The sequence below is a fragment of the Strigops habroptila genome, chromosome 6 (assembly GCF_004027225.2).
Source record: "Strigops habroptila isolate Jane chromosome 6, bStrHab1.2.pri, whole genome shotgun sequence".
Lineage (NCBI taxonomy): Eukaryota > Metazoa > Chordata > Aves > Psittaciformes > Psittacidae > Strigops > Strigops habroptila.
Genome location: NC_044282.2, coordinates 67,759,689 through 67,780,913, shown reverse-complemented (window position 1 = coordinate 67,780,913; position 21,225 = coordinate 67,759,689). Strand labels below are relative to the sequence as shown.

General features: G+C 38.4%; 1 protein-coding gene across 6 annotated transcripts in view; it reads right to left on the bottom strand.

Annotated features, from left to right (window-relative positions):
- Positions 1-21,225, bottom strand: part of KIF16B (kinesin family member 16B) — a 143,375-nt gene that overhangs the window by 102,293 nt on the left and 19,857 nt on the right. For all 6 annotated transcript variants that reach the window (XR_003991894.1, XR_003991893.1, XM_030489904.1 and 3 more), the window contains exons 4-12: positions 19,120-19,236; positions 14,375-14,472; positions 13,771-13,880; positions 13,006-13,148; positions 12,359-12,527; positions 12,038-12,169; positions 9,101-9,276; positions 7,154-7,219; positions 2,541-2,600 (exon numbers count right to left, since the gene is read on the bottom strand). Coding sequence is in view for 4 of the 6 variants with exons in the window: in XM_030489904.1 (XP_030345764.1) it covers positions 2,541-2,600; positions 7,154-7,219; positions 9,101-9,276; positions 12,038-12,169; positions 12,359-12,527; positions 13,006-13,148; positions 13,771-13,880; positions 14,375-14,472; positions 19,120-19,236 (1,071 nt within the window). In the remaining 2 variants the exon portion in view is untranslated. The remainder of the gene's footprint in view (positions 1-2,540; positions 2,601-7,153; positions 7,220-9,100; positions 9,277-12,037; positions 12,170-12,358; positions 12,528-13,005; positions 13,149-13,770; positions 13,881-14,374; positions 14,473-19,119; positions 19,237-21,225) is intronic.

Below are 21,225 nucleotides of genomic sequence, written 5' to 3'. Positions count from 1 at the left end.
ATATGAATAGGTAACAGGTAGCTGTTTACATGAATTTTTGGAATCAACTCCCAAAAAGATTTGGAGCAAAAGGTGTTACGGACCTAAAAGCAAAAAATTCTGAATTCTCCAAGCCTGCTGCAGGACAGGAACTGAAAGGCAGCAACTACCTCAGGAGTGCAAGACCAGTGGGAGGCAAGGGGAAGCAGGTTTTCAACATAAATACAAATGTGAAGTACCTTAAGGAAGAATGTCCTGAAAGTTACTGAACTTCTACTATGGCATGGAAAAAGTTGCCGCTGTGACTGCAGTGACATTCATGAGAACAGTCTCATTTCTCAAAGGGTGCAGAGACGTTCTAGTTTTACAAATGAACAATGTGCATGGTCTGTGTGCAAGGGGGGTACATCAACAATGAAACAAAAAAGCCAGTGAACTTCTAGGGAGTCCATTACAAGAAACACCGCTGCTCTCTATAGTTTAAAATCTGCTTTCCAGCAACTCAGCCTGGCAAACCTCCAAAAAGAGCTTTTCCTCTTGTATGCTGGCAGAGATTTCAGGAATTGTTAAACAAGAAGTGAATAAAAATATGGGTAGCTTCAGTAAAACACTGTAAAATAAAACAGTACAACCATGAAATCTCTTGCAGATTTTCAGATTTTTGGGGCCAAGAAAGGTTTATCAACTGCCCTTAACCCAAAAGTGAAATACACGCTATGCTCATGTACTCAAATATCAGCATATAAAAGTACAAAATACAGAAGCTGTATGAATTAAACTATCAAAAGCTCAGTACCAGAAATGTAGAATTATGACTTCTGTGTTTAAGCCCTTTATATTCAGCTATTTAACAAATGCAGCTTTCCCTTGTTTATATGAACTGTTCAGTTAATACCTCCTGCAATTATGTAATCCTGTGCAAGAATCAGTGCATTTCCAACATTGAGCTTTTAAAACTTCCCATATGCTACATCATGTTCACTTTTAGAATTGACCAGAATTCAAATTCTCCATGTGACAATGAACTCCCCGATCCAGATCTGAGTAAAGAGATGTACGTATAGATGCTTCAAAATAACAAAATAACACTGAAATAATGTAAAATTGGACCCAAAACATCTGAGGAATATGCAAATGCTAATTCCCAGTTCAGTATCTAGACAGACATTAAACAGTCCATTCTGCCACGCCATCTGCTCAGCAGTTACCATCCCTGCTCTGTCTCCACGCTGTTTGTGCTTTATTCTTATTCTTATTTTTAAGCATGGAGCCATTCAACTTATTTGGAAGTCAGATAAAAGACACAGTGGTGAACTTAAAAAAAACTTAAAGTAATCAAAAAGTGATACACAGCAAAAAATTAACTACACAAATCAAGTTTCAGGCCAGTGATAAGGAGAATTAAAAAATTACTTCTAAATGCTTGGTGGAACTGCACTCCAAACAAGTTTATGCTCAGCATATACAGCATATACAGCAGGTCATGAAAGCTTAAGGTTTGTTTTCACAATTTTTATTTAACAGAATAGTTAAAACTTTTGGCAAAAAAACGTTAGTCTACGTTATGGAAAAGAAATTGTGGGAATTATTCATCCGGGCACACAACACATGTGTGCTTGTATGCATGTATGGAATCATAAAGTGACACACTAAAGTATCACCTTAGACTATCACCTTTACCACAAGCCAAATGCCAATATAAAATCTTACCAGTACAACTGGACAGCAGGAAAGCAAAGATACATGCAGAGAACACAAAAGCCTGAGTCTACATCATGCAGAAAACACAGTATGGAAATTTCCAAGTTGCCCTCTTGGATCTGTACTAAATCTACAAACCACGAGAGAGTAGTGTGTGGATTTAACTGCTGCAGAAGTAGTCTGGAGTCATCCAAAGGACACAACACAGGCCAGCTTACATGCATCAGTTGCAAAAATCCCTGTGCTTGGGACTCCAGAGCATGCTTAGGTCAGATGCATCTGCTTGATGAAGACCTACTGGAGGAGATTCGACTACAGAAATCCCATTGAAAGTTGTTCAAGTTCACAAGCCATTTCTGACCAAAATATGAATCTGAAGGTCAATGCAAAAATCTGTATCTACTCTGCACCACATTCACTGAGATATCAAGTGTAAGTTACAAGGTGATTATTCACAGGGCTTGTTGACACAATACAAACACCAAGGGGATGAGAGATCCACTTGCCCTTGCCCCAGGTTTTCTTCATTTGCAACTCAATAAAAACATTCAGCAATTTAAAAATTAGTTAGAAATAAGCTGTTTCACACTGTGAGGTCACTATGGTGAAGAAAAGAAAGAGTTGTGCTAACTTCGATTAATATTATTTAAAAACTTACTCAAAAATACCACTGTGCCTGAATATTTACCCTTAAAAGCCCTCAAAAACCAATTCTTTGGAATAATCTAAAACAACATTGAGACAATTTCATGTTATTAAATAAAAAGCCAAAGAAGGTGACTTAGAACATGAACTTTCTTTAAGTAAAACCACTAAGGCTAGTTCAAATGCCAAGTTGAAAATTAATTTATTTGCCTTACTTTCAGAATATCTTGAGTCTCGTTCCACTTGTTTGTCCACTCTTTGGTCAGTTCCTTTACCTATAAAAGAAAACAAATATTAGAAATAATCACAGCTCTTCTAAAGTCCTTGATAACACATTCTCAGACAGTACTAAATATTCATGCAGTTCTTCGTGAGGTTTAATACTTAAACATTTATATTAAACATTACATTGCTCCTGCAATAAGTGGCCATACCTACAATAGCCCACAGAATTCTTATGTATTGCATAAAATGAAACAAAGGACAAGGAGAGCCACTTCAAATAATGGCACGCATTTTCAAAGAAATTTAATAATTCTATGAAGTGCTTCATCAGTCCTAAAAAGTCTACTGCCATGGATTGATCCCTTAAGCTGTAACAAGACAACAGCTCCTTTCCTATGATGCAGGCAGGCACGTTCTATGATTCTATGTTCAGGCTAAAATACCCTCCAGAGGATGGCATACAGAGGAAGAAGCACACAGGCAGCCTTCAAGAGAGAATCAGAGCAAAGTTTGCTGCAACTTAGAAATCATGAACTTGGGGGAAATGAGCACAGAAATAAGAAGCTGCTGGCAATGGCATTACACACTGGGAGAGGGAGAGCACTGGGTGTAATATCACAGAATCATTTAGGTTGGAAAAGACCTTTAAAACCACCGACACCAACCATTAACCAGTACTGACAAGTCCACCACTAAACCATGTTCCTCCTAAGCACCAGATCTACCCATTTTTTAAATACCTCCAGGGATGGTGACTCAGCCTCTTCCCTGGGCAGCCTGTTCCAGTGCTTGGCAAATCTTTTGGTGAATAAATTTTTCCTAATATCAAATCTAAACCTTCCCTGGTGCAGCTTAATGCCATTTCCTCTTGTCCTATCAGTTGTTGCCTGCGAGAAGGGACCAACCTTTACCTTGCTCCATCCTTATTTCAGGTAGTTGTAGAGAGGTCTCCCCTCAGCCTTCTTTTCTCCAGACTAAAAAGCCCGAGTTCCCACAGCCACTCCTCACAGACTTGTGCTCCAGACCCTTCGCCAGCTTTGTTGCCCTTCTCCGGACCCGCCCCAGCAAGTCAATGTCTCTCTTGTAGTGAGGGGCCCAGAACTGAACACAGGATTCGAGGTGCAGCCTCACCAGTGTCCAGTACAGGTGGATGATCACTGCCCTGGCCCTGCTGCCACACTATTGCTGATACAGGCCGGGATGCCGTTGGCCTTCTTGCCTGCCTGGGCATAAGCTGGCTCATGCTCAGCCATGAATCCATCCTTTTCTGCCGAGCAGCTTTCCAGCCACCCTGCCCCAAGCCTATAGCATTGTTGTGGCCCAAGTGCAGGACCCAGCGCTTTGCCTCATACCACTGGCCACAACCCATGGATCCAACCTGTCCAGATCCCTCTGCAGAGCCTTCCTATCCTCCAGCAGATCAACACTCCCACCCAACTTACTGTCATCTGCAAACGTACTGAGGGTGCACTCGATCCCCTCATCCAGGTCACTGATAAAGATATTAAGCAGAACTGGCTCCAATACTGATCCTGGGGGAACATCACTTGTGACCAGCCACCAACTGGATTTAACTCCATTCACCACCACTCTTTGGGGTCTGCCCAAAGTTCTCAACCCACCGAAGAACGCACCTATCCAGGCCATGAGAAGCCAGTTTCTCCAGGAGAATGCTGTGGGACACATTGTCAAATGCTTTACTGAAGTCCAAATACACAATGTCCACAGCCTTTCCCTCATCAACCACGCGGGTCACCTTGTCATAGAATGAGATCAGGTCGGTCAAGCAGGACCTGCCTTTTATAAACCCACACTGGCTGTGCTTGACCACCTGGTTGTTCTGCACATGCCACATGACGGCACTCAAGGATGATCTGCTCCATAACCTTCCCCTGCTCTGAGGTCGGACTGACAGAATGCTTAGGATTTGCCTTGTCCTTCCTACTCATCCAGTTGCCCATCTCATAAGTTAACTTTATAGCTTCCATATTGGTAAAGGTCAGAACCCTTCAGACTTCTTGAAAACCATGCATACAGGGTGCTTCAGGTAGATCCACCTCAAAGCTCTGGCTGACTTGGAAACATAATCACATTAAATCAAAATATATAGCTATATATACATCCACACACCCCTTCATTTTTTAAATCACCAGATTTCTATGCAGGAATTAAACACATCGACTTTTAAAAACATACACAAACTTTTATTATTTGAATTCGCTTCCTCTGCAAAAAAGCTGGAAAAAAACCCCAACCCCAACAACTACATCCCTTTATTACTTTACATATAAAACCACTGTAGAACAAGAAAATAAAGGTCTTCAATGCAGTTCCTCCAAACATCTCCACATTTGTCACCTGCAGCCTACTTTCCTAGTTGTCTTTTGCAGATCAGCTGTAAATCAACCAATGAGAACTAAAGAAACTTCTCTCATCTTTCCCTGTATCTCAAGATTTCAACAAAGAAAAGTAAGCACACTTTTCAATGCATCATTATCTTTCCAAGTGCTGCTAATTGGAATGTTAAAACAAAAAAATTATTGAAAAGATTAAAGAAAAACATGAAGAAGGTCTCTCCTAAGTCTATTCACCACGCCAGAACAACTTTTAATCCTCAGAAACAATTTAAAAATGGTTCTTACATAAGGACAAATCAACACATTAAAGAAAGCCACGATATATTTGTCGGATAATTTAAATATGGTGATAAAAGTCTTTAGATCTGCATAAACAAATTAATTATTGCACTCATTCGATTACAAAAAAGCTATAACCACTGCAGCACCTACTAAGAATTTTCAGTAATTATGTCTATCGTAATTATCATGACTAGTAATCACACAACCTTCTAATGAGGCTGACAAGAGATAACAAAACATGCTCGATATACTCCCCACGCAGAGGGGCCAACACTTCTGAGCAGGACAAGCAGTGATTACTGTCAGAGCACGAATAACATACTCTAATTAGCATATAGGCAGCAGTGTATATTACTCAGCTACTCTTCGATGAAAGTTTTTTATCTGTGCACCAAAAAAACCCGAACATATACTAACAATATAATGATTCATCTCTGATTCAGCTAAAAAGCTTTAAAAACCTCGTATGACTATGAAAAAAATAAGTGAAGGCTCATCCTGAGGTTATGCAGGTCCTACCTTAATTATACAATGCAACATAGTAAGGATTCCTGCATGTACTACAGAGTTGTAAAACGCATCCCTAGCAGAAATTTGCTTTATGGAGAAGCCCAGAGTCCACTTCGCAGCTATGGTTCACACTAATACACATATTTCATCCATTTTTGTCAGGAAGTTTATTTTTTTATGTATCATTTCACTGCAAAGTATTTCAACACGTCTTAAAAAATTGGTATTACCAATTGGAATTCTGAAGAGCGCAGACAGATACTTTACCAATTACTTAGGTCAAAACAGGATTCTCAAAGCTATGCATTCGTTCTATAACTGTAAAGGTCTAAGCAGCACCAGTGTAAACCTTACAATTTAAACCAGCTAAGTCGTCCCTGTTTTTTAAAGATGTCATATCTACACTTGATTGGCATCTTGTTGTCAGTATTCAGAACTAAGCACTTGCTGCCATGTAGCTGAATGATTCCAAATACTTTCCTTCTTCCAAAGTCTGAGTAATACTATGTTTTTAAAACAGTTTGCAGTAGCTTTAAAAACAAGCAAGTATATAGAAAAGAATTAACATAGAATGACAATAAAGAATGAAAGATTGGAAATTAAATAAATGAGAGTACCATTACATCTATAGTCTTTTGGACCCTATATCAAAACTGTCAGAGAATTTTTCCCAGGCTACAGTGGGCTGGATTATTAGAACAACTTGGTGTGAGGTACACTACACCTAGCCCTTAGACCCCAAAAAGACATCTAATTAGGCACTGAACGTATTTGTACAGACCAGATTTAAAGACTGAAATTTTCTGAAAATCTACCCCCACAACATAAGTTATTGATTACTTGAAAACATAAAAGAGTTGACCATTTTCCCCATAAATCTTTTACTGCATTTTCTACACATGGAATGCACTGTTACTGTGATTACTGGGTACTGATTACTCTGATTTAGTGGCTTTTTCCTATTTACAAACATACTTTTTAGTAAGGCAAGCTGGCCTGAGAACAAATATTTTCATTAAATAGAACTGGCATGAAAGTATCAAAGATACACTTTCTTCTTAGTTAGAATCATAGAATCATAGAACAGTTTGTGTTGGAAAGGACTTTAAGATTATCCAGTTCCAACCCCCTGCCATGGGCAGGGACACCTTCCACTAGACCAGGTTGCTCCAAGCCCCATCCAACCTGGCCTTGAACCCTGGCAGGGATGCTACAGTGTTATCATACATTAGTCGTATAACAAAATTACAAGTTCACACATAGTTTGTTGGTTTGTTTTGTTATTTTGGTGGTTTTATTTAAATGCACCAAGAAAATGCTACTTGATGGAAGAAAATTTGTGTTTCAAAAAAAAAAAAAAAAAATCCTGAAAATTACCAAGTCTGGCATTCAGACCCCCCCTTGTTTGTTTGTTTGTGTTTTGTTTAGAAACTACTTATGAAATTCCAACTCACCCTTGCTTCATTCTGCTGAAGCTTTTCTTCCATACTTAAAGCTGTTGGAGAATCCAAGAGTGCAATCTAAAATTGTAAGAAAAACTCAACATCATGAAGTTAAAAAAAAATGAAGGAAAAAAGTAACAATTTCTGGTGGAATCAAATGAAAGAAATGCAACTGTTCAACTTCTTTGATTATTTAGGATGAAGTATTTGAAACTCCAGTATACGTCACTTTACCTTGAAATACTGTAAACAGAGTAATGAAAATCTTGTCAAAGCAGATATTTCAAATACAAATGATAAGTTTGAGAGTACTATTTTCATACCCCATGTACGCACATGGTCACACAGTTGCAACCAGTGAAACATGGCATAAGTTTATAATGGGGAATTTCTTATACATCTATCTTTATATTTCTGCTGAACATGAAAATTTATTATGCATCAATAGTTTACCATTTTGCCATGACACATATGTATCTTGCTTATCTTTAATAAATATATATTAAGGTGACTGGCCTTAAAAGAGGAAAACTGCTATACAACACATACACATAAGGAACACTCATTATGTGACGTACAACTGAACCCAGCACTGTATTTTGGTAACCAGTATCTTCAGTGATCTACAGAAGCATTTGCAATACAGTATTCTGGGAATATAAAGGAAAACTACAAAAGAAATTATACAGAGATTTATATTCTACTGTGCATACATAAAACCACCTGCTGTTTTATCAACCATCACAAATTCAATTAACTTAAGCAAGTTCTCTATTGCCTCCCACATAGCCATCTATCACATCCTACAACTGAACCAGATTTGTTTTGTGATATCCACTGTTTTATAGCCTGGAACTAGGTCAAAGCATTAGATCTTCAAAGGGGTCCAAGTTACATCTACTTCGCTAACTCTAAATCAAAACACATTTTGAAAATAAATTACATTTTCTCCTCCTAAAGAATATGAGAGAAACACCAGTATAATAGAGTAATTCAACTCCATAAAGCTTTCTAATTGTTTGTAACAAAGCAGAGCTCTCCAATCACCTGCAATACGTACTACTGCTTCCAACTGTGGTCCCATCCTCTTTTTCAGCAAATGTTTTATAGCATGAAATTTAGCTGAAGTACTACCCTTCTATTTAAAAAATTCTATGCTGAACTGACATTTCACATTGTGCAGCCCATCTAAAACAAAAATAGATAGTTCTAGAAATAAATCTGAAGTATCATTTCAGATACTTCCAACTCATATTTGCTGAAGTATGAAATCCAGCAGTCCTGAGTGACATTCTTTAGAAGCGATGACTGGCCTGAGCCGATTACATATTCCTTATTATTTGCTTGGCTTCGCCATCCCGGAAAAAGAGATATTAAGCCTAACAGAGCTTGGGCAGCACATGTTTATAGCGGCCAATACTGAGAGAAGAACAAGAGTGAATTATAGCACAGTACATGTTTTCTTATATCACCACTGAAAATACTTTTACATATTTAGCATGTTACGTGCTTTCTAATGTACAGTGCCAAACACAAACGTGTTGTTCAAACCTGTGCATACTCCTACATTTTACATTTGCACATCTTAAATATTTTATACCTTTCTACTCCTTTTAAGATACTAGTTAAAGTACCTCTTCAGCTAGACCCAGGATATATCTTACTGCTCAGCTTCCTCATGCTGTGGTGACTACCTGTTCCACAGTACAATGCGATCAAGTGCTGATTATATTAAGAGAAAGCTCAGAGCTTTGGGATGACAATTTTTCCCCTTATGCTAAAAGAGGTAGTCTACTGGCCATATGGAAACTGATTCAATCAGGAAAATAATATTCATTCATAGCCTCATAGAGCTTGTTTACTCAAATCAATATAATGAAAGATAATTATCTCATTACATTCTAGAAATAGATGTTATAACTCAAGGAAAATTACACATAAATTTCAAGTAAAGCTAACCTGATTCCCTTGAGCAAGCAGGGCTTTTAATCGGGCTATTTCAGCTCTCAGCTCACGGATCAGTTTGACGTTAGGATCCTCATTAATAGTAGGCTTGTTGATGATGTTTTTGGCTCTATTTGCATAGCGAAGTGTACTTAAAGTTTCTCCATAATTGACATCAGCGGGTGAAATAGCTAAGGAGATGAAATCAGAAACAGTTCATCCAGCACCATATGTTTCATTTAGTAAAGTTAGTTTACATTTTAAAAGTCAGATAAACTTAATGCAGATGAAGAGACAGAAATATATGATTAACCGGTATGGCTATAATTTGTTCCAGTTCTTCACCTCACTCCACTACTTTCATGTTACTATAACGCTGCTTAAGTAAACACTGTATTTGAGTAGTGTATTAGAATAATAGGTCCAAGCTTTGTAAAGAAATCTTGCTGTCAATCTACTTAACATTTACATTTCTCTGCTAAGCATAAATGTCCTATATGATACTTTACAGGCTTTCTTGCTAATTTTTTTTTTACAAGCACAGTGGGTAAAAAGGTGAGTATGTAATCATTAAATGGAAAAGTCATTTCAGGTAAAACCACAGCAGATTCAGTCCAAGTTTTGAAGGGGAATTACACAGCATTCAAACAAAAAGCAGACATGCAAACCAAAACAAGAGAAGAGCTTCTGTAATTTACAAACCTCGCTGTTCCACTGAGCTGCAGGCATCTGGCAGAACTTATCTGATGCCTCGAGAGAAACCAGTATTCTTTTTTCAGGCAACTTAACCAGGAAAAACAATGGAGTTTAAAAAGATAATTGCTGCATCCACATAGATAAGCAAAAAACACAGAAGACAACACCATGCAGAAATTATGTGGGACTAGAAATCTTAATAATCAAACTGAGCAAGAGACCCAGAGAATGAGAATGAAAACACCTGAAAAAATAATCAAGTAACCAAAATATTCTGCCCTTCCTCATTCTCTCAACACTAATAAATATTCTTTTTGTGGTAGAGACTTCCTGAATTAGGGGAGATGCACTTGGCCATAGACTATACTTCCCCTAGCTCACACTATTACTTCTCTACTGTATCTACTGTCTTCACTCCACTACCCAATTATTCTTGTTCTGGAAAGATGTTACAATACATTATAGACATATAAAAATACATTCAATTCTGTTTTGTCATAAAAGCCTTTCCTACAGTTTGAGATGATCTTCCTGCTTTTGTTGTGTTTAGTTAAAGAAAAGTCAGGCCAAACGTGTCCAGACAGCTTGTCAGGCTCTGTTAGGCAACTCAGCCACATTACCAGTAGAGTTACTGTTGGAGAAAAGATCGACCATCAGGGCTCTGCCTGGCAAACGCATCCTCAATAGATGAGGAAGTAGCTGAAAAAGCAGCTGGGTTTTGTAATCATTAGTCTAAGCACTGAAAGCTCATTGTGTCTCTAAAACTTCTCTTCCCAATCCCTCTGTCAAAAAAGGCAAGTTACTCAACCACTAACTGAAAGAAAGCATCAAGAAGAAAGATGCCAGCACAGTGCTACTTAAGCAGCCAGAAAAATGAAGCAGAGTCTTGTCCAAGATCCTCTTTTGGTACTACCGTGATCAGCCTGAGGAAAAAAGTGGCACGGATTCCAAAAACACCCCCAAAATCATGCAACAAAGGAACTGCTATGCAGAGAATTTAACTGTAAGAAAGCAACTGAAGAACCAGAGTTTGATCCAATGTATTTTAATCCCTCAATTCTGCTTTCCCACCTTTCCAAGAGAGGACGGTTGTCAGTTAAACTGCATTTCATTTGAGCAGGAAAGAGTGAGAAATTTCAGACCTGCTCTTCTCTTCACTCCTTACATCTCCAACATGCAAAATCCTCCCCTCCTTAAACGTCCCCCACATTCACTTTTTGGGGGAATGGAATTCCCATTCCAATTTGTTGAAAAAACTTGAACTACATATGCCATAGGTAGGTTTTTAAACCAAGTGATTCTTACAGAGCTTCCTACAGGTAAGTGGGAAACTATAAGAAAAGTTTGCTTGACAATAAAATCATAAAAAGATGACTGATCAGAAATGAATTTCGGCAAAAAGTTAAAACGCTGTGTGCATTCAAAAAGTAGGTTAAATAAAAATGACAGTCCTACATACTGAATGTCAAAAGAGACCCGGTTGTTTCTGCTACTAATGCAACAAAACCAAACACAGTTTTGGAAAAGCAAACTGATTCACACATTGTTATTGACTAGATACACAAAGCTGGATTTTTTTTTCTACTGGGGATCGATGTCTTCAGCCTGGGGATGAGAAGTATGAGGGTACAGAAGTACTTGACTTGACCTATGTCCAGGCTTGAGCATTTACCATGAGTAACAGTGCTGTCTGGAAAGCAAATGAACCTCAGCGGTAAACAGGAGCTATTACTTGAAGTTTAACTGGTCAGATTAGCTAATCATTACACTGTGCATGAGTCAAAGAAACACAGCAGTGAGGCGGCAATGAGAGCAAAGGCAAGAAATTAGGCACATACATTTGAATGATCCTTACTTATGCAACCAAATGTCACTGTACATACACAACCTGGGTGCCTTGCTACATTCGTGACCAAGTACTCAGCCAGTGATATATGCACCCAAACAGATAATCTGCAGATGAAAATGAAGGTCTCAAATTCAGGAAGCATACCTGCCCTTGTTCATGACATTACTAAACAGCTAGGCTGTCCCCATATACACAATGAGACCCTATATAGTTCTACTGCTGGGAGAGATGTTGGGCAGAGCATAAAGAGCACAGTGTTACTAGAAAACTCAGGAAGAAAAAAAATCATTAATATGTGTAAACAATGCTCTGCCTTTACAAAGCATCTGGAATCTAAATATTTACAGCCACTCCTATTCAGCATGAACTGTTCAGGATGCAAAAAAAACTAATTTAAAAACACTTACTTGCAATCATTATCGTTTTAGAGTTTCCTCCTAGGCTATCTTTTAACAACCAAGTCAACACAGAGTCCCTGTAAGGCACAAATACTTGTTTCTTCTTTGAAAGAGGATTTGTTGCATCCTGAGATAAATCAGCTGTGATGTGGAGGGAGGGGAAAAAAAAAAAGCAATTAGGTATTTTCATTCATTTTCAAAACCAGGATGCATTAGGCCATTATTTGTATAAGTAAAAGTGAACAGAAGTGTAAGTAAATAAACAGAAAGGTATTTAATGACTGAAAAAAAAAAAACCCAAACAGACAAGCACAAAAACCAGGGACTTACCTAAGGCAGAAATTACATTTCCCAGAGTAACTAGAGATTTGTTAATATTCCCTCCTTCCTTTAATCTAACCCCTGTGGCACCAGTGGCATCTGCTCGCTCACTTCCAGCAAGATCCACCAAATGAATCTTGCTAACAGTTTCACAAGGCATTTCTGAATCAAATTTAGCCTACAGAAAAACATGGAAAAAATACAAAGACATGTATGTTAAGCTATGAAATTCTGAAATTCTACTGAAGCCAACCTAGTGGCCTTTTCATGTCATGACTGAATTTAACTTGTATACAATAGCAGAGCTTCAGAAGACAGGTGTATTAGAGGTGCCACAGAAAGGCATTTAATCATGAATTGCTGCATAACCCGCACACATGTAGTTATTTCTATAAACTGTAATATTTGCAAATTTCTAGCCACTTATGGACATACACCAACTGTGAATTGGTATTTACATGATGCACAGTGAACATGGGCTGCATTCATTTTATTAAGCTTTAAACATATTTATATTTAGCTTTCAACAAGTTATAGCATACATAGACACATTTACGCTCACTAATACTTGCTTATTTGAAACCTTAGTTTTTTTAATTATCATATGAATTACTGAATTTAAACACATATTAAGACAGGGGCTTTTGTTTTGTTACCTGAGTGAAGTTGATTGTGAAAATGGCATGTGACCTGCTACTGACATCATTCATTCCAGTTGCAGCCGTCGTTCTATTTATATTTCCTGCGTCCATAAGTTCCTCTACATCAGTATAATTTTGCACTAAATGTTTAGACAAATCTAAAGAAAAACAGAGTGTTACAGCATGCTCATATGTGCATTTGACAGTCTTTACAAAAAAAGGTTCCAATCACCCGCACTACTGCAAAGTATTGCTGCAATTAGGGTTTATTGTCGTACTTCATTATCACTTATGGAAAGGAATGAGGCCTCATGTGAAAAACGGACCACTTACACATTTACAGTAAATTAATAAAAAAACATGCAATCTTACTAAAGTATTTAGTGCAATAACATAAGCATAATCTCTCAAGAGACAAACCTTCCCTGGTAGAGGACAGATTAAGACAATTAGATCTTAGTAGGTTCTTTCCATGCAAACATTAAAGATTTATAAATTATAGTCAACAAATTCTTAAAACCAATGCATCTCTTAACATTACTTAAAAATGTGTTATAAATTTACAGATAAAAACTGTGTACGCATAAGAAACTTATAATTGGGAAAGCAAGTGTGGGTACAAAATCAGAGGCTATTCTTTAACGTTTTTCTATCAAAGCACTGTATGCACCATAATTTATATTTTAAAATATAAAAATGCCTTGTGCAATTAGACATGACATTTTAGAATATATAAAAGGTAATGAAATATCCAGTGCAAAACACTGAAAGTGTTTTTACCCTCAACATAGGGTCCTTCTTTTGGATGTTCTCGTATTCGTAAATTATTAGTTTTTGATGACTTCCGTCTCAGAAGATCTCTCACACGTTCATTGTAAATTTCCAGATAACTGAAAGAAAAAGATCAGAAAACCACTGACTGATTCAAGAGTCTTTAAAAAAAGAAAAGTCATGGTAATGCTGTGTTTGAAAGCACGATGCCTGGAGAAGCAAATGGATCCAGAGACAGTAATGACTACAGTGTACTGGTATCATAAGGGAAAAGGCAAAAAAAGCAAGCAGCAAGTAGAAAAGAAGCAGCCATTAGCAAGATTAAGATCTCCTAATGTCAGCCTGAAATAAAGGATAACAACAAGGAAGAGTATGACCGGTAGCAAAGGCATCTTCACTATCATTTAAATAAAGCAAAATGCAAAATGGATTGAAGTTAGAACTATTGTGCATTTTGACTATGACTGCCAACAAAAAAATCAATTATATGACTGAGGCCAAGCATAGAAAGTTGTCTGGAAAACACACGTTTTTCTCAGAGATAAAGTGAACAAAGTGGTTGTAACTGAACCAAGTTTGATAACCAGCAAACTATCAACATGTCAAGACCTACCTGACTTCTGTTCGAAAGGAAGCCTCATTCCGCTTTGTTTTCTCACTTATTTTGCTGAATAATCCTTCACAAATGCGAGGTATTAAACCAGCATCACCCTGGAATAACAACAATTCTTATTTCCAAGGCTAGATATACATGCACATGAATTTTAAAAAATAAAACCCAAGTTCCAACATCCAGAAAAAGGAGGAGAAATCAAAACCTTTCAGCAAATCCTCTCTTGCCCTTTATTTAACTGCAGCCACCTTGCCCCTGTAATCCTTGTGTGTGTGCTGGAATGTATGTACTAGCTCAAATTCTTTGCTATTGGGATATATTTTGCCCCTGTCATGTAGTTCAAATAATCCCAACTGTTTAAGGCAGAAACTGGCTCCTCAGAGCAATATATGCACTGCCTTATCTCAACACTATATTTTCTAACTTCTTCTATCTCATTTCACTATGGACTTGGCAACATCTGCAGAAAATGGGACAAGAGCCAAATACATGTACCCTTAAGCCTTTCTCATTCAAAGCCCTAATCCCCAGCTCACAGTTCTTCCTGTCTTGAAAGATGCAGCAGGTCCACTGGATAAATTAGCATGCAATAACAAAATTAAAACTACACATTCACTGTATGCCACAATGCAGCCAAATTAAATTGGATTTTTAACTTCCAAATGCTCAACTCTGCAGTTAAAGAGTTTTTATGCATTAAGTGCTCGGTTGGTTTAATAAAGCAAACTGAAAAAACATATTCCTTCTCAGAGATCCCTATGGACCATGTGGTTTACTAGCAGGGCTGTGACTATCCATTACAGGGTTCTTGCCACTTCAGCTAACACAGCAGCCAGTAGAAGCAGGATGTCATCTTCTTGGCTAAGCTGGCACTTGAAAATTCTTGAGAATTGAGCCTCATCCCAGTGAGACTGCTGCTCCACCACTGATGTCAAACACGTCAGGCTGTGAGGCAGCAGCTAGCACCACTGAGATACCCAGAGACTTGGCATGCACCTCTCTTCTTCCTTTCCAGCCAAGCAGCGAGGCAGTAAATCAAAGCCAGGGTTTTCCCTAGCAGCAGAGGGGAGCAGGAGAGTGCCATGCAGCTGTGGCCTTGGCTGACAAGGGGCTGCTTGCTCCCAGCTGCCCCATTCCCACTGAGTCTGATTAGGTTGATGACCAACTACCTGCTGAGCAGAGCAACCAACGCTCCTTCAGAGCTGAAATGAGTGAACATGGCTCCCAGGAATGAAGGGAAAGGACATATACATATAGATGAGCTTTGGGCTCAGAGCTGCAAACTCAGAAGTAGCTGACAAAACAGTCTGCCAGCTATGATTTGCCTCTAGTCCAAAACCATGTAAGATTTGATGCGATGGACTAATTCTATGCACCGCTGAGGCAAGAAGTGTTCTTGCTTAGAGTTAAGTCCCTTGTAATTAAGCAAGAGGCAAATTAGGACAAACCAGACCAAACATCCAACATAAGCATAGCCCAAGACTCAAGGCACCCAAGAGTTTGCCTGGTGGGATTCTACAGATGCAAGGCAGCAGAAAACCATGAAGACAGTGAACTGCCCTGCAGCACACTCCCCAGGCAAACATTTCTCCTCTCCTCTGAAGCCCACATAAAATCTGACCCTTTTTGCCCAAGCTCGCTCCAGTCTGCTCCCATGCTGGTCCCCTCTGTCCTCATTCTTCAGTTTCCCCTGCATTCTCTGTCCCAGCAATCTTCTTCCAGGTGTCATTTCTGGGCATCTCTTCCTCTTTCCTTTGCTCAGATATAACTCCTGATTCATCACACAGTCTCATTTTTTTTAAATCATACCCTATCTCTCCATTTTGCCCTTTTCCAGCTTCTTCCTCCTCTTAATCAGAGCCATCCCCAACCAGACTTCATCCTTTGAAAAAATAATCTATTCTCTCCTCCTATCACACCTAGCCCTTCACCTGACCGTACCTTGGTTTAAAAAGAATAACCCCTAGATAAAGGGAGAAATTTGCAGCTTAATGAGGCTTTTTTTGAGACAGTTGCCTTCGATAACAGAGGAGCAGCCTTTCCCAATACATATCAATCTCTACCTCCAGGTAAAGTTTCAAGGTTCAATGTTGGAAATTCCCACACACATTTTATCTTATTACGGTGTTGTTTAAACACAGGAAAAGGAAAAAGACTTTTCTTTCATTTCATGCTTGGAAACACCTGAGTAGTTTTAATTAAAGCTTAAGGAAAAAACATGAAAGATCCATCACAAAGTTTTAGGCAAGTCATTAGTGTCTGACATAATTTAGCAACTGCAAAGAGAGTCTTAAAACAGGAAATATTAGCTCTAATTGAGTAACTTCAACCATAGCAATATAGTGATGAGAAAGGAAGAACACACTGTTCCAAGCATATTTTATCAGTAAAATGTACATCTTACTGAATGTACCTTCTCTATTAGAAACTATATTTAAACATTTTCACCCTTTTCACTCCCTACAGCTCCAGGGCAGGATCAACTACATCTTTGATGGTTTTTTTCTGGGTTACAGAATTTCCAGCCATGCAAATCCATAGAACTAAAATAAGTAGTTCACTCCAGAGCTGAATTTTCTCATGAAAAGCCTATTTTCCTTCTGTGCTATCTAACTAGAAATTTATATGTATTTCATACTTAGATGAAATTTCATTGCAATATATATGTACTGTTTCTTATCCATCTATCTTGGACATAGGGAACAAATTATTCCCTTCCTTTTTGCAGCAGCCTTTCACATCTTGGAAGACTTTTGTTCCCCTCCCCAGTCTTCCTTTCTCTGCATACACAAATCTGATTTTCCTTATAGACCATATTTTGTAGATCTCTGATCATTTCTGTATCTCTGCTCAAGACTTACTCTAACTGGTCCACATATTTCTTGAAATTATTGCTGCCCACAGTACTGCAGAAGAAGGAAGTAGCCTTCAGAGCCAAGAACAGCAGATATTGAAATCAAAATGAGAATAGAATTTATACTTTTTAAGGAGAACTAGGGAAAAAAGAAAATGTATTTCAAATACAAGTTCTCCTACAGCACTGTAGTCTCTCTGACAGGGCCATCAATTTTCAAGCATTTAACTTGCTGGCTGAGTATATTTTATACACGTTCTGTACAAAGCCAGATTAAAGTATTTATGTATCATGGCAAGAAGATTAGACCTTTATTATTGAATAGTGTCAAACAAACTTCAGCACCTATTCATTTGCAAAATGCCTTGATGATTACAGTCATTACATATCATGAGGCAGCCTCATAAAAATGTCACTTTTACAAATTTCTGAAATAGAAATCCACAGCTAGGTCATAAGATCTTTTCTGGTTACAAAAGTCTATTCTGTTAAGTATAAAGCTACTTATTCTGTGACAATGGAAAGGGAAAGGTTTGAAGCTAATTTACTCTCCTAAGCTAAAGGAGGTGCAAAGTGGCCAATCTTACTACATTTCAGAAGAGTCATCTATCTAAAGATGGACAAGTGGCAATATTCCCCTTTTCAATCCTGCTGGAAGAAGACGATGTATTTTTCCCCCATGATCAGAGAGTGAAACCTATAGAGCCTGCCTGGCAAACAGGCTTCATCAGGCAGCCTTTTCCGAACTGCTCTACTCCCAGCAGTTTAGTGGGTTCTTTCTGTCCTTGGACAGTCATGGAGATAACTACAAGCAACTACTCCCACCCGTTACTCACAAAATGCCAAATACTCCCTCCTACCACATCTTTCTCTTCCAGGGTCTTTACTGAAGCACTCAACAGGACTTAATCCTGAAAACTGAACTTACTGTATCATCTCATAATGGTTTGCTGAAATTTACATTTAGCTACTCTCATCCTCTTTCTACTCCTCACTTGATAGGTTTCTCTAACAGGGGGTTAAGGACCTGTTTTAATCTTCTGACCCTTCAAAAGAGATCTATAAAACAGATCTCTTCAGAAAGATCTGATCATTTGTGTTCTCAAAATCAGTATCTTCTTTGCTTGCAAGTATAGAAAAATCAGTAGTTACATTTGAAATTTTGGGGTTTGTTTCTGAAGAAAAATTACTGCTTTGTGTCCAACATAGCAGAGCGTCACTTAAACACACTTTTCCACCTCTAAGTATCTAACTATAAAAGAAACAGCTCCTAAAACCTCTGATTACTACTAGAAGGTATGATACACGGAGGGTCAGTAGTTTACAGACAGGATCAGTAATAATTCCATAAAAATATGCTCTTGCAAAAGCATAATTTCAATTCATTGCTGCAGAAGGAAAAAAACCCCACCTACTCAGTTGATGTGGGGTGAGCAGTAGGCACTATATTTCTATAAAGCTTTCGATTCTGTTTCCCACAGCCTCCTCCTAGAGGAACTGACATGTTACAGTCTTGGACAAGTGGTCCATGCAGTGAGTGAGGAACTGGTGACAGGCTGCACCCAGAGGTTGGTGGTAAATAGCTCCTTTTCCAACTGGTTGCCCACAGAGGTGGTGGATGCACCATCCCTGGAGACATTCAAGGCCAGGCTGGATGTGGTCCTGAGCAGCTTGATCTAGATGAAGATGACCCTGCTCATTGCAGAGGGGTTGGACTACATGAGCTTTGAAGGTCCCTTACAACCCAAACTATTCTATGATTCTAAGATTCAGCTGGACAAAGTGCTGGGCCATCTTGACTAAACCGTGCTTTTGCCAAGAAAGGTTGGACCAGATGATCCTGAGGTCCTTCCAACCTGGTATTCTATGATTTTATGAAAATACAACATACCGCATTTCCCATCATGGTGTAGGACTTCCCAGATCCAGTCTGGCCATATGCAAAAACACAAGCATTATAACCTTCAAAAGCAGATTTAAGCACATCCGTACCCAGATTTTTGAAAACCTGAAAACAAAGAAAGTTTTTTAAGACAACAGAAGCTTGGGGAAGAAAACTTGTCATCAGTCCAGCATGGCAAATATTAAGCAATAAACTACTGCAATATAAGCTATTGGCATCAACCAATGACATTTATTAGAGGACAAGACTATTAGTACTTCAAATAAAATACTAAATTTTACTACCATACTCAGTTTACATCACTGCAACAGTATATTTTCTACCTCTTTTTCTGTTAGAGAGCTACTTGACACAGAATGAAAAACATTACCTTCTTTTTATAGCTCCAGTTTCTTTCAGCAATCTCAAATACTTCGCTCACTTTTCCTTATTGATAATATCTCCTCACTTTTTGTATTTTTGCCAGCTCTCCATGTTCTGCAAATATCCAGCCCCTTCTCAAAAGGAAATGTTTCAGTGATACTGGCGGTTCCTTGGTTTGTGTTTTTGGAGGGTTTTGGTTGGTTGGTTTGGGTTTTTTTGCTTTAACCAAGTGTAAGAAAATGACTCATTTTCTCCATATTTCCTCCCTAACTGGCTTTTATATTCCAATACTTCTTAGGCGGGCAAACGTGTTTTCCATATGGTAAGTGACCTTCCTTCATCAGCTAGCTCCTTCTCTTTTGCACTCAACATTTACAAATGGGTAACGATCCCTCCTCCACATCCCATAATACGGGAGTCTGTTCTCACCTAATAACTTCAGCTCTCACTAGATGCTTTCACAACCTTCCTCTGCGATATTGGCTTCAGTATCCCTCTGAGATTCCTGACCTTTCATTATCATTACCCCTCATTTCCAATCAATCATACCCCCACTGGGCAAGGAGTAACACATTTCTCTCAATGAAAATATTAACCTGGGTCGCCCAATCCAGAGATGACTTTCAAAAATCTCAGAGATGCTTCACATAATCTGGCTACTACTCTGCTTTAAATTAACCAAGGTCTACAAGTCATTATTAATAGTGAATAGCAAACACAGTATAATCGTGCTACTCCTCCCTTGAAGGAGTGCTGGGTAATTGCTTTAATCATTAATGCTCAGTTGCAAGCATGCCTCTGGAATACTTAGCTTGACCTTCCCTTGAGCAAAGGAGTTACAATGCTGTAATCAGTCATACTTCTCAAAAAGGAAGAGCATAAAGATCAGCCAAAGCAGTTTCCCTCTCACTTGTCATTTGAAAAGTGGCATCGTAGTTGAATTCTCCTCCCTGAGCAACTACTCCTGTATTTCCCCCCTGCCCTTTTCCCTTTCCTCTATGTCCATGTTTTTACCTCATCAAGTCTTTTTGCACTACTGTTGAGACTGTATTTTCCCTTTTAAAGATTTATGTATACCCTGCAAAGTGATTTGAGGTAGTAGATAGGACAGCTACAGTCAGTGTTTTCTGAACACAGAAGCTTAACACACACAGGTTAGAAGAAGAGACATTGTTAGGATGGTACTTTGTCAGAACCAAATGGCTGAGACACTGGTCTGTCACAAAAGGGCAGCAAACATCGAAATTCTATTTGTTTCTCTTCCAAGAATATAAACTACGTAGCTTGATTGTAAATTGCCACTCCCACTCTAATTTTTGAATACTAAACCACATTTTGCATCTAAAAGGCATATTAATGGGGCATGTAGTATTAGACAGACTTCCATCTATTATTTTTCTGCCTTTCAAATGGAAAACTATAACAATCATGTACAAAGCGCACCAGGCAACCGCATTACCAACAATCAAGATCAATTTTATTCCATGGCAAGATGAGTATGAATGAAAGACAGCCTTCTTCTATGACACTGGTGCAGTAAACTGGAAATTCTGCAGCAACTTGATAAGAGCTTAACTACAAAGTCTTTCAATTAAATATGAAATGAATAACACCAGCAAAACAATAGCTTGTGAGGCATTCGCTTAGAAATTGCACTCCCATGGTTTGAAAACTCTTTTTGTTTTCAATGTGCTGCACCCATTGCAATTAAAGCAACACTTGACCCAGGGA